Source organism: Triturus cristatus, chromosome 11 (assembly GCF_964204655.1).
Source record: "Triturus cristatus chromosome 11, aTriCri1.1, whole genome shotgun sequence".
Lineage (NCBI taxonomy): Eukaryota > Metazoa > Chordata > Amphibia > Caudata > Salamandridae > Triturus > Triturus cristatus.
The window spans coordinates 572379831-572392139 of record NC_140594.1 but is presented as its reverse complement, the minus strand read 5'-3'; the positions used below and the strand labels follow the sequence as shown (position 1 = coordinate 572392139).

At 42.4% G+C, this 12309-nt stretch overlaps 1 protein-coding gene across 1 annotated transcript in view; it reads left to right on the top strand.

Annotated features, from left to right (window-relative positions):
- Nucleotides 1-12309, top strand: part of LOC146785104 (G protein-coupled receptor kinase 5-like) — a 506690-nt gene that overhangs the window by 361031 nt on the left and 133350 nt on the right. The window contains exons 5-6 of the mRNA XM_085633729.1: nt 191-291; nt 2339-2431. Of these exons, the coding sequence (XP_085489855.1) occupies nt 191-291; nt 2339-2431 (194 nt within the window). The remainder of the gene's footprint in view (nt 1-190; nt 292-2338; nt 2432-12309) is intronic.

Here is a 12309-nt window from a genome sequence, read left to right as displayed (position 1 = left end):
GATTGGAGTGATCTTGCAAAGTACAGGATATTGTACTTTGGAACATCAGTTTCGAGCTGCACTCAATGTATTGGACCTAACTAGAAACTAGACCTCCTCTGTATTTGCTCAGGGGACGTAGATAGTAATGTCTCATTCAGTCTCCTCCTTTGACTGTCTTTCATGCTTTCTGATTTATATCTTTTCACAGTCTCGAGAATTTGTTTCTGAAATCAGTGAGACCAACAGGACACTGTGTGCCGAGAACCTGGAGAAGAGTCCTTGCCGTGAAATTTTCAGTTATTGTCTAGGGTATGACCTTGTATTCTTACATAACATATGATCTTTGGGTCAGAGGAGTGGACTGGGAGAAAAAAACAGAACATGGAACATTGGTTACCGGGCATTTGTAGAAATGGAAGATTGAATCGAACAGTAAAAAATAAATGGGAAATTGGCAGCCATTTTGGAATAGCCATATTCTGCATTCATTGCCATTTGAGCACCTCAAACAACAAAACAAAATGATTTATTTTTTCATGGATCTTAAAGATTCATAAAGCTATGCAATATTTGTTAAACAGACAAATCAGTATTTATAACAAGCCATCTTAACATGTAAACGCGCAAGTTGTTCTAGAATCGATTTGGTATGCTTTTTAGAAATGCATAATGTAACCCAAGTCAAGTCAAGATGTAACCCATTAATCAAATAGTTTAATTTGCAATTTTTTTTTTTTATTGATTTAGTGGTGGAGTGCTAGGGCATTTGAATTGGAAATGCTGCTGTTATGTGGCAACAACAAGTGTTTGTGGTTGAGGCAAACTCGAGGTAGGCCTGGTTGTACAGCGCTTTTCCTTACAAATTCACTATAGTTCTAGAATCTTAAATCCCTCATTATATGTTGTGGGAAATACTGAGATGGGCCAATAACAGTGTTTGCACACTATCCTGATATTCCGAATAGTGCTGTAATACTGGACACTAGCGCTTTAACTTCATGCTAATTTTATTTGGTAATACTGGCAACATTTACAAAGGTCAAGGCAAAATATGCAGAATTTGGAAGTGGTAACTCTGATTCTGCATATTATCTCTTATTATGAGCCTGTACATTAAGAATGGGGTGGTAAAATGAGCTTATGGTAAAACTCCAAGGTGCAGTAACTGATTTACCCCGTAGAGATTTTACTGCATAAAAGTTCCAACCGACTTGTAATGGTGGCCCTGTTGTTACTAATCAACTCCTTAGTTCTTCAAATCAATAGTATTTCAGGAATTAGTTTGATAACTCAGAAGGCATGTCCTTCTAAGGAGTTAGTGTGACAGTGTGCTTTTATAGTCTAACTTAAGTCTTCGGGATTTTTCTGTATGTATTGTATTTTATGGCCTTTCAAATGATGGGGTACCCCATTTTCTGCTCTCCCACTTTACTGTATGTAACTGGTGAGTTTGTACCACTGACAATAAATACGTGTTGTTTGGGGCAGTTTGTGTTAGTATTTTTTTAGGTCGAGCCTGGGCAGCACGCTGTTTTGAGGTAGGGACTTGAAGCTCTATCCACCCACAATTTATATTGGCTTGTCATTGTCCCCTGTAAACTGTGACTGTTCATTGGTCAAAAAGCTTAGTAGTCCCTTCTTAGTACCACCTTGTCTCATTTTGTAACCTCCCATGGCGAGAGCCCCTGTTACGTGTGTTGTTGCTCGGTAGGCTTTAATTACAGCCTCCGAGCACTATTTTCTCAAATAGCATTATTCTGCAGGACATGCTCTATCCTAATGCTTTTTTAAAATTCTTAAAGCATGCATTTGTAATGCAATAGGTCTTGCGTTTGCGAGAGTTTAAGCTATTGGCCTTGTAAATGACAATGCCTTTTATTTAACTGTTTTAAAAACAACACATAAATAAAAGGCATTGTCATTTACAATGACAATAGCTCAAACTCTCATAAATGCGAGACCTATTGCATTGCATTATAATTTCCTGTTAAAATGGGCCAAAGTTCTTATGATCTTACCATGTTAGTGGGTGAGTGGTTGTGAGTGAAAAGCTCACGTGCTGTGTTCCAAGATTGCACAACGATTATGGCTTTGACTTAAAACTCACAGTCCACAACACTTGCTGTTAGCTTATCTCCCATATGCCACACCTACATCCTTTCACGTCAAATCGTAGCTTGACCACTTTGCATAATCCTATTGGGCTAGAAAACATCATTGAATAATAACTTTTCAGACATTATTCTCCAACTCAGACCAATGCTAAAGAAACCAGGTAATCAGTATGAAAGGCAATAGCTCTGACATAATGTTGATGCTCTTCATTATTGTGTCTTTTGTCCCCTCTCTTTTGCAGTCCCCTGCACGAGTATTTGAGAGGCGTGCCCTTCTCCAACTACCAGGACAGCATGTACTTCGACCGGTTTCTACAGTGGAAATCCTTAGAAAGGTGAGAAGCTTTTCTGTATGGTTTCTACCCAGACTCCAGCTTTACTTGCTTCGATTGGTGGGTTGGCTTATTTATTGAAACTTGTGACTCTTAAATCTGTTAATGTTCCTCATAAGAGCAACAGCAGCAGAGCAACTGATAAACAGCCTGGACCTCATCCCAACAGTGTCAGTCCAAGCATTCAAGAGGCCTGCTCACATGTGCACTCTGTGGCATGGTCATATCCCAGCTAAGATACACTCTGATAACCTCTCTGGAAAGCAAAGCTTGTAGGGATCTTTTAGTTTATTCCAGGTGACCGTGGCTGGTATCTCACCAATCACTCCCCTGTAATACTATATCTAGGAAGATATTTGTTTTTGTCTTTTTCTGTCTCAACTTCATGGAATTTCAGTAATTCAGTGTTTAACGACTACCCGAATAAAGGCAGAATATAGACAAATGATCGCACAAAATTGTATCTCACTGGTTGATTAATGTGTGTCTTTGGTGTGCTTCTCACCTTAACCCCTTGGCTGCTAAGCACCCCCTCCCCCCGAATGCTAAGTCCTTTTGGGGCTGTTTGGGAGTTTGCCCATAGACCTCCACGCAAGGTATCCACTCCAAATTAGCGCCCTTTTTTTTTTAACGTCCTGGGAATGCCAAAAGTACCCAGGGTTTGATTTCCCTGGAGAGGACTGTGAAAATAGCCAAAATAAAGCACATTTTTGTTTTTTTAGGATCAATCTGAAAAAAAGTGCTCTGCAGTAAGGTGTGTTTTTCTCCTAAAAACGGTACCAACAAAAGTTTGGTGTGCTAAAGTTACCATTTTACTGGCTTTCAGAAACCTGCAGAGATGAATCAAAACATTTTTTTTTTTTTACCACAGTTTTGGCATTTTTCAAAGAGGTAGCCCATTTTTCCAAATTTTTGTGCTTTCAACCTACTTCCACTTTGTGGTGGGAATTCGGATGACACCCATGGGTGATCCCGGAAAGCTATAGATTTCTGAAAAGTAGACTGAATTCTGACTTCAACAAGGGGTCATTTGTGTAGATGCAAGGATACTAACTGTTGTAATAAAAAAAATATTGAAAACTAATAGGAAAAATGTCCATTTCTGACAATGTTTTAATTTGTAAGTTCTTGTCACACTGGCCGATTTACAAAACCAATATTACATTATGTTTGCCAGACCCTTCTGGTTGCGGGACTATATAGGGATTGTAGGGTTTCCAAGAACCGGAGGCACCCAGTGCCAACAACTGAACTGCAGCTTGCAGTGGTTTTTCATTGTGTACTGGGTATAGAGCAATTCATATGGTAACATATAAAGACGGGAAAATGGGTATCAAGGAAACCAATGTATTTCTGAATCCAGATACAGAGTTTAGGAGCAGTAGTTAATTGTTCATCTCCAAATTTGTCGGTTCCCATACTAGCATGTGATTCAGAGGGCATTTTTCTAAGTGTCTACTTTCTTACACCCTGGCTTACATTTGGAAGGCGCACAAACAAAGGGATATACAATTGGTAATAGCAAAGGTTACACTATTTTATCTTTCCACAAGTCTCTTGATACAAATGGGGCCTCATACCTAGTGCCTGCGACAAGAACAGGCCAAAAACAGAACATGGACACATCACATTTTTTCCACTGAAAATCAACCCTTTTTTTCAGTGTGGATAGCTGTGGATTTTGGGGTTTGGGGGCTAGCTCAGCTGGCTCATAGAGAAACCTAGCAAACCTGTACAATTTTTAAAACTAGACACCTAGTGAAATGCAGGGTGCGGTGCCTTGGGTGGCTCTCAACAGGTTTTCATACCCAGAAGCCTTTGCAAACCTCAAACATTGACCAAAACCACACATTTTTCTCACATTTCTGTGATGAAAACTTCTGGAATCTACAGCGAGCCACAGATTTTTTACCACCCAGCATTCCCCCAAGTCTCTCTGTAAAAATGGTACCTCACTTCTGTGGGTAGGTCTGGTGAGCTGGACAGGAAGGCCCCAAAACGCAATATGGACACATCATATTTTTCAACTGAAAACCAACCATTTTATTTTGCATTGTGGCTGTCTGTAGATGATTTTAAACCGTGGCTCAGCCAGCACCTAGGGAGACCTAGCAAACCTGCAATTTCTTTTAAACTAGACATGCAGGCGAATTCAATGTGTGGTGACCTGTGTGGCTGTCACCAGGCTTCTTACCCAAAATTACTTTCAAACCAAAAACACAGTTTCACTACATTTCTTTGATTGAAAGTTCTGGAATATGCAGGGCTGCGGCAGCTGGAAAGTAGTCCAACTGGACTAGACAGGACAATAAAAAAAGGGGACGGCATCGCCTGTATATATAGATCTGACATTGCCATTATGAAAATACAATCTGACCCCCTAGAGTCTTGTGAATATCTCGGTCTGTCCTTGAGATCCTCTGACACTTTCTACCACCACCCCCAGGCAAATATACCAGGTTCATAGATCAGCTGATAGAAATCATCACAGCAAACTCATCTCCTCACTCCAATGATATTTTCTTGGGAGATTTCAATCTTCATTGGGAGGACCATACGGATAATCAGATCAATTCACTCAAAGCCTTCCTCGAGGATCCTCACCCCGCCTAAGATAGGCCAGAAGAGCATACAATAAAAGCATTCTAAACTCAAAAAAAGACTATTTCAGGAAAGAACTGGATAATGCGAAAAACAGACCTAGGAAACTATTCGATCTTCTAAAAGATCAGTCCAATAAAATGGCTAAATCAGCACCAACAACTTCAAAATCGAATATAAGCAGTGAAGAGTTATCCTCCTTCTTCACTGCCAAAGCCAAATCGATGGAAGTGGAGCTCAAACAAGCAGCTGAATGCCTTTGGATTTCTAAGAGCACCCCAGATGAGCATCAATCTCAACCAGAGCTGGAAGCACCCAAAAACAATGCCGGATGGTCTGAATTCAAGCCCATTAATGATATAGACATTGCAAAGATCATCTAGTCCACTAAACCAAACAATCACTACAACGATCCTCCACCGGCAAAGTGTTGGTCTACAATAAACCATCTGCTCATCCCCTCATGGACAAAGATCATTAACGCTTCGCTAGCACAAGGGTCAATACCGGACTGCCTAAAAACAGGGCAAGTCACTCCAATCCTAAAAAAAACAACAGAGAACCCAGCTGACTGTAACAATTTCAGACCAGTAACAAACATTCCAATGCTAGCCAAAGTCCTGGGAAAAATGTGTACAACAACAATTGAGCTAGCATATCTCAGAATTCGATCTGTTGAGTGACTTCCAGTCAGGATTTAGACCAAACCATAGTACGGAAACCGCAATTCTGCACATCGTGGATGACACTCTACTTGCCCTCGACTACAACAAAACCTGCCTTCTAGTCCTGCTCGACCTTTCTTCGGCATTCGACACGGTAAACCATGCCTAAATACTAGATCGCATGAAAAATAGGATGGGATTAGATGGTACAGTCCTAAGATGGTTTAGTACATTCTTAGACAACAGATCGCAAACATTCATAGTCAACCAAACATTATCAGCTTCATCCAGTAGTGCGATCGGAGTTCTTCAGGGCTCAACTCTATCCCCGGCATTATTCAATCTGCATTTAGAGCCACTCACAAAAACCTTACAAGCAAACATCTTGTTCCACATGTACGCAGATGACCCAGAGCTTTACATCAAGATCACATCGTCAGACGAGATAGGCATCATGAACCAAGCATTAAAGAAAACCATCCATTGGCTAATCAGTAATCACCTGAAGCTCAACCCACATGAAACCGAATTCCTGTTGATTTTCCCCCCAGAAAAGCGCTACGAACCTCCTAGAATGGACCAATCTGATCACGGCACTAAACTGTACTCCGAGGATTGTTGAGTCTACCAAATCCTTGGGAATTGTACTACACAAAAATCTGAACATGTTGTCACATATTAACATGATGGCAAAAAACTCCCGGTTCAATTTAAGTTACCTAAGAAAATTGAAACCTTTCTTAAACAATTCAGACCTGAAAACGGCAGTCCAGGCACAAGTATTATCAAGGATCGAGTACGGCTGCACAACTCCCCAAGATCTCAACAGCCCCTCTGAAAGCCTGTCTCAATACGGCCACAAGACTTATAACCGGCTCCAGAAAATTCGACCGCATCACCCCCCATCTGAAAGCACTTAACTGGCTGCATTACGAAGCAAGAATAAATCTAAAAATAGCATGTATCACAAAGCGATACATTACAACACACCAGTGTACCTAGCCCAGAAAATCACACTATCAGGAGGATGCCGTCTCTCCCGGAGTCAGGATGACCTGCTATTGAAACCGGAACGTTTCCGTAAGAAAATAACTTATGACCGAGCTTTCTCGGGTGCAGCCCCTAGAATTTGGAACGTTCTTCCTCCGAACACTAGGAGAATTTCGTCCATTTCCACTTTTAAACATGAAGCCAAATATTTTTATATGAGTAAATATCTCCCAAAATCTCAACAGTCACTCCATTTTCATTCATCTGCCAAGATCATACAAATGCTAATTCTCATCGAACTTTAACCTAGTTATGGATTGTACATATGTATATTAAGCCTTAATGTTTTTCTCAAAAACAATGTACAACTACTGATGTTTGTTGACTTGACTGGTAACTCAACTGTTTCTTGATATGTAAATGTAAAGCGCTCTGATACCCTACTCTGGGTCATGTTCGCGCTATATAAAACACCAAATAAATAAAAACTGGGCAGGCGGGCAAATGTGTGATCGGTGCATGCATGCAAGCCAGTTGAGTGGTAAGTGTAAATAAAAAGAAATAACCACTTACCTAGCTTGCTGCATGACATCCAACGTCCTCCTCACTCCCTCCGTGTTCCTCTTGGTCTCCAGGAAATTCCCCTAACAAATCCTGACACTACTCTCACCAGCATGAGAGCAGCACCAGGATTAGAGGGAACTGTCTCTCTCGGGCGTTCCCAAGGGCACTGGGGGTTTGCACTGGCTCTATCCCAGCTGTCAAGACAGCTAGGTTAGAGAAGTTTAAAATGTGCATGTGTGGCTGGCTGTCGCAGGATAGCCGGCCAAAAAGACATGCACACTTTAAACTGAAGTGCAGAGCTCACTGCTGCCACTCAGCAGCAGTGGCCTCACCCTGCCCTGACACTCAGTTCAGGACGAGTGGATGAAAAAATAAATTGGTAATACATTACCTTTATTACCATATTATTTTTACATCTCTGGGGCTTTCCTGTGGGGCATTTTTGGCAGTGGGGTGACGCTCCTTCGCTTTCACGAAGGAGCCGCCCCTACTGGAGGGAGCAACAAATTTCCTACCATTCCTTTAAGTCTCCTGATAACCAAGAAAAATGGTACCTCACTTGTGTGGGTAGGGCTAGTGCCCGCAACAGGAAAGCCCCAAAAATGCATCATGGACCATTACATTTTTCCACTGAAAACTGATCTTTTTTTGTGTAGTGTGCTGAGCTGTGGATTTTGGGCACTAGCTCAGTCGGCACCTAGAGAAACCTAGCAAACCTGTACATTTATTAAAAGTAGTCACGTAGAAGAAACCATGGTGTGGTGGCTTGTGTGGCTCCCACCAGGTTTTCCTACCTAGACGCCTTTGCAAATTTCAAACTTTGACAAAAAAACAAATTTTCTCCACATTTCCGTGATGGAAAGTTGTGGAATCTGCAGAGAGCCGCCACAAACTTCCTACCTCCTATCATTCCCCCAAGTCTCTCGATAAGAAAGGTACCTCACTTTTGTGGGCAGGTCTAGTGCCCGCAACAGGAACAGATCAAACCAAGGTCAATGAGTGTCCCTTTGCGAGAACTTGCATTGGCTTTAGTTGGATCCATTCCTGTCGCGGGCCCTAGACCCAGCCACACAAGTGAGGCAGCATTTTTATCAGGGACATGTGGGAACTCTTGAGTGGCAGGACATTTGTGGCTCCCCACAGATTCTAGTACCTTGACTCACAGAAATATGGAGAACAGATGGGTTTTAGCCTATATTTGAGGATTGCAAGGGCTTCTGGGTAAGGCAGTGTTTGTGTAATGACCAGCAGCAAGTCACTACTCACACACACACACACTGGTAGCCAAATGCCAGCTCACACACACTGCTAGCCAAATGCCAGCTCACAGACATACACCGCCAGCAATACACACCACCAGACAGATGCCAGTTCAGACTCAACAATCACACAACCTGGAGGTTGGTGGAATGAGTGTACTGGCGTTTTCAGTAGGTGTGTGCGTGTGTGCGCGCTTACACATAAAACTACTGCCAACTAGGTATCCAAACAGAAATTACGTAGCAATACAGACACCAGTCAGTTCCCTTTTACTCTCATGGTTGCTCCCTATACTTGAGTTGTGTATGGTACTGTTTAAAACACGTGGGCACACATAGGCCAGGATTAGGACACTTGAGGCGGTACATACGGCTATCCTTTTGTACTCCTCTTTGGACACACTCTACATCTCCGACAAGGAAAGTCTTCTATGGGTGTTGGAAGAATGTATTCAGGTATGTGGCCGATCTTTCAATGTAGCCACATCCTCCACCACTTTAGGAACACTTGCCTGCTTAACTGCAACAAGGCTGCCTATTACAGACTGCTGAAACTGTACAAAGCTCATATTGGAATCTGGAGAACAATCTTTGAAAACAACGGAAACATTGAAGGATGCCAAATGAAACAAATAAGCAGCTAACTTCTTGTACCAGATATGACTTTCGAACAGCATTGTAAGGCTCCAACCTTTGATCTACTCCATCTACACCTCCCATGTTATTGTTATAACATAAAATGCACACAGTTTTGAGCACTTCTGCTACCTGGTCCCAAACAATCAGGTAGTTCTCTAATCATGAATAGTTGTAAGCATGTGCACTTCTCTTCTGCCTGAAAATTGAAAATCAAGACGTTCATTCTTATTCAAGGCACTACTCTATCCCCTTTGAAATTTTTTGGGTAACCATAAGAGCTGGTTATGCCACAGTGTCCACCTTGAACAATTCCGTAAATAATTGCAAACCTGTGTAGAAATTGTCCACGTATAAATGGTGACCTTTATTGAATAGTCCTCTGGCAAGTTCCCACACGTTTTTTTTCACTGACTCCAAAAGTGGAAGGGCAACCGGGGGGAGGTCAATTGAGGAAACCCTACCAGTATATACCCTGAAATGATACGCTTATCCAGCTGCACTTTCACAAAGCATATACATCTTAATATCATAGCATGCTCTCTTGCTGGGAATGTAGTGTCTGAAAAACAAACAGCCTTTGAACAATATCAAAGACGTATCCACAGCTAAATCTTTCCCTGGAACATAGATCTCAGAGAAGCAATCTACTAAATGGTCTATAACGGGCTGAATCTTGAAGAGACGGTCATAGTCAGGGTGATCTCTTAGCAATGCTCTAGCATTATCCACAAAATGCAGCATCTTCTGCAGAAGCAAATACTGGTCTCGACTCATGGTTGCTGGAAATATAGCAGTTGCCATGAAGGTACTAGTAGACAAATGTAAAGATAGAGATAGCTTTCTTAGCAGTCCCATCAACAAAGTTAAACCCCAGAACTGCTTAATCTCATGGAGATTTGTGGGAGTCCACTGACTAGCTTTAGAGTGGGTCTTAAGTGTGGCACTGTTGTCCCTGAAAAACTGTTCTGAATACCATTTAATCTGCTCAACAATATCATCCTGAAACACATCATCAATAAATAGTTGGGAAAAATTGATAGGCAAGCAGTTCTCTGTATTGACTCTACACCCTACAACCCTACTAAAGGCAGGCAAAACGGGCTGCACCATATTAGGGGCAACCCAGGTTTATGCACTTCTAAAGGGACCCCTTCTAGGCCCTGCCTACAATCCAGCTTGCTCTTGCTTTTTCTACTGGTATATTAGTGTTGTTCTCCAAAAGTGGCACTTCATCAGCACTAATAGTGGATTCATCATCAGATGATTCCTCTTGGACAGAAAATTCACTGCCAGAATCTTCAACTTAGCTATTGCTTCAGATACACAGTCAGTCTCAGAGCCATGTTCAGAGGCAGATAAAAAACATAAACCAACGACTTGCTGGGCAGTCAGCCTACAGGCAGCCATAATGCTTACTAATGAAGCACAACAACAAAACAATAATAAACAACACTGTTTCAAATTCCAATTCAAACTGTGGCTGTAACTAACAGTAAATATAACTATTGACATATAATGATCTAGAAAAAAACTGTAAATACAAACCACACAATAACCTTTATACTCCAAAAATACCTCTCACTTGCCACAGACAGCTAGACTGAGGATCAACAGCAGCTACTCTGCACAGACACAAGCACCAACAATATCCTACTAGAAAGGGAAAAAAAAGAAAATTGCTCTCAAAACAACACAGTACACATCTTGCACAAATCCAAAGTCGATTTGACACACAATAAAACAGAAGTTAAATATGCTTCAATTATTGCAACTGTTAAAACACATTAATGCAGGGCAATGATACTCATTTGAAGTAAACATTATGAAAAAAGGTTTCTTACCAAACACATGCAACTACACAAACTGCAGTTCTATCAGTGCTGAAAAAGCTAAAAAGGACTCCCCACCAAGGAAATCAAAAGCTTTGTACTACAATAAAAAGAAGAATTAAAATATTAAGTTGACAAATGCAAATGATGACAAGAAATAAAACAGTTAAGCACAATGAAGTCTGCCTTTTGGGGCAGATCAGTGTTTTAACTGTCCGATCTAAAACAAAGGCAAAAAACTGGTACTCCAGAGGGGAGCGGCCCTTACTCCAGCCACCAGCTAAACGCAAGCCAACCACCAGTTCACACGACAGTCTACAGATTCTGCCAGCCAAATGCCGGTTCACTCAAACCGCCAGGCAAACAACCAGTTCAGCACACAAAAACGTGTTCCCTGGTGCCTAGTGGTTTTCCGCCGCCCCTATGAGCATATAGGCCTACAAAAAAATAATATGCTGAAATCAAAGGACTTGTATGAGCAATACTGGGAAGTGCCCCTTGCCCAAGGTCGACTCCCAAACATGCAGAAATACAATATCTCTGGTGTCTAGAGGTTTTCTGCCCCCCCGTGGGGGCAGATCGACTTGAAAAAGGGCCACTCTGCCTCCAGGGGTGGCAAAAATGGCGAAAACATGTCTCAATATGTTTGGGAAGTGACCCTTGCTCAGGGGGCCACTCCCAAACAAGCACATTTAAAGCAAGTCCTTGATCTCTAGTGGTTTTCCACCTCCCTTGGAGGCAGATCAGCCCAAAAAATGGCCCATCTGGCCCCAAGGGGATGGAAAAAAGCCAAAACATATGTAATTGTTTTTGGGGAGTGACCCCTGCCCAAAGGGCCACTCCCCGATTGCCGAAATAAAAATCCCTGGTGTCTGTTGGTTTTGCAGCGTGAATCTTTCTGGACTAACATGCTGTGCATTACCTACAGCGCATGGGCATCGGACCCAAATTGCAAGCCTACACTCGGCTTAGTTACTCTGCGCCCAGCTCCAGGGTGCCTATAGGCCCCCTCATCTCGGACTCCTTTCCAGTCCGCCGTGGCACCAGGCAGGGATGCCCACTCTCCCCCTTGCTCTTCGCCATGGCGATGGAACCGTTGGCGACCCTGTTGTGTGCGGCTGGCGAAGAATGGGGAATTCCTATAGGTGACTCTATCCACTCAGTATCGCTATACGCTGACGACGTACTTATATATGTCCGGGATATCGCGGCAGATTTGACTCCTATATCGCGCATCCTGCGAGACTTTGCCGAAGTGTCGGGCCTCAGGGTCAACTGGCCCAAGTCCACGGTCTATCCCCTGGCACAGTCCACGCCTCGCTGTCCGATACGGT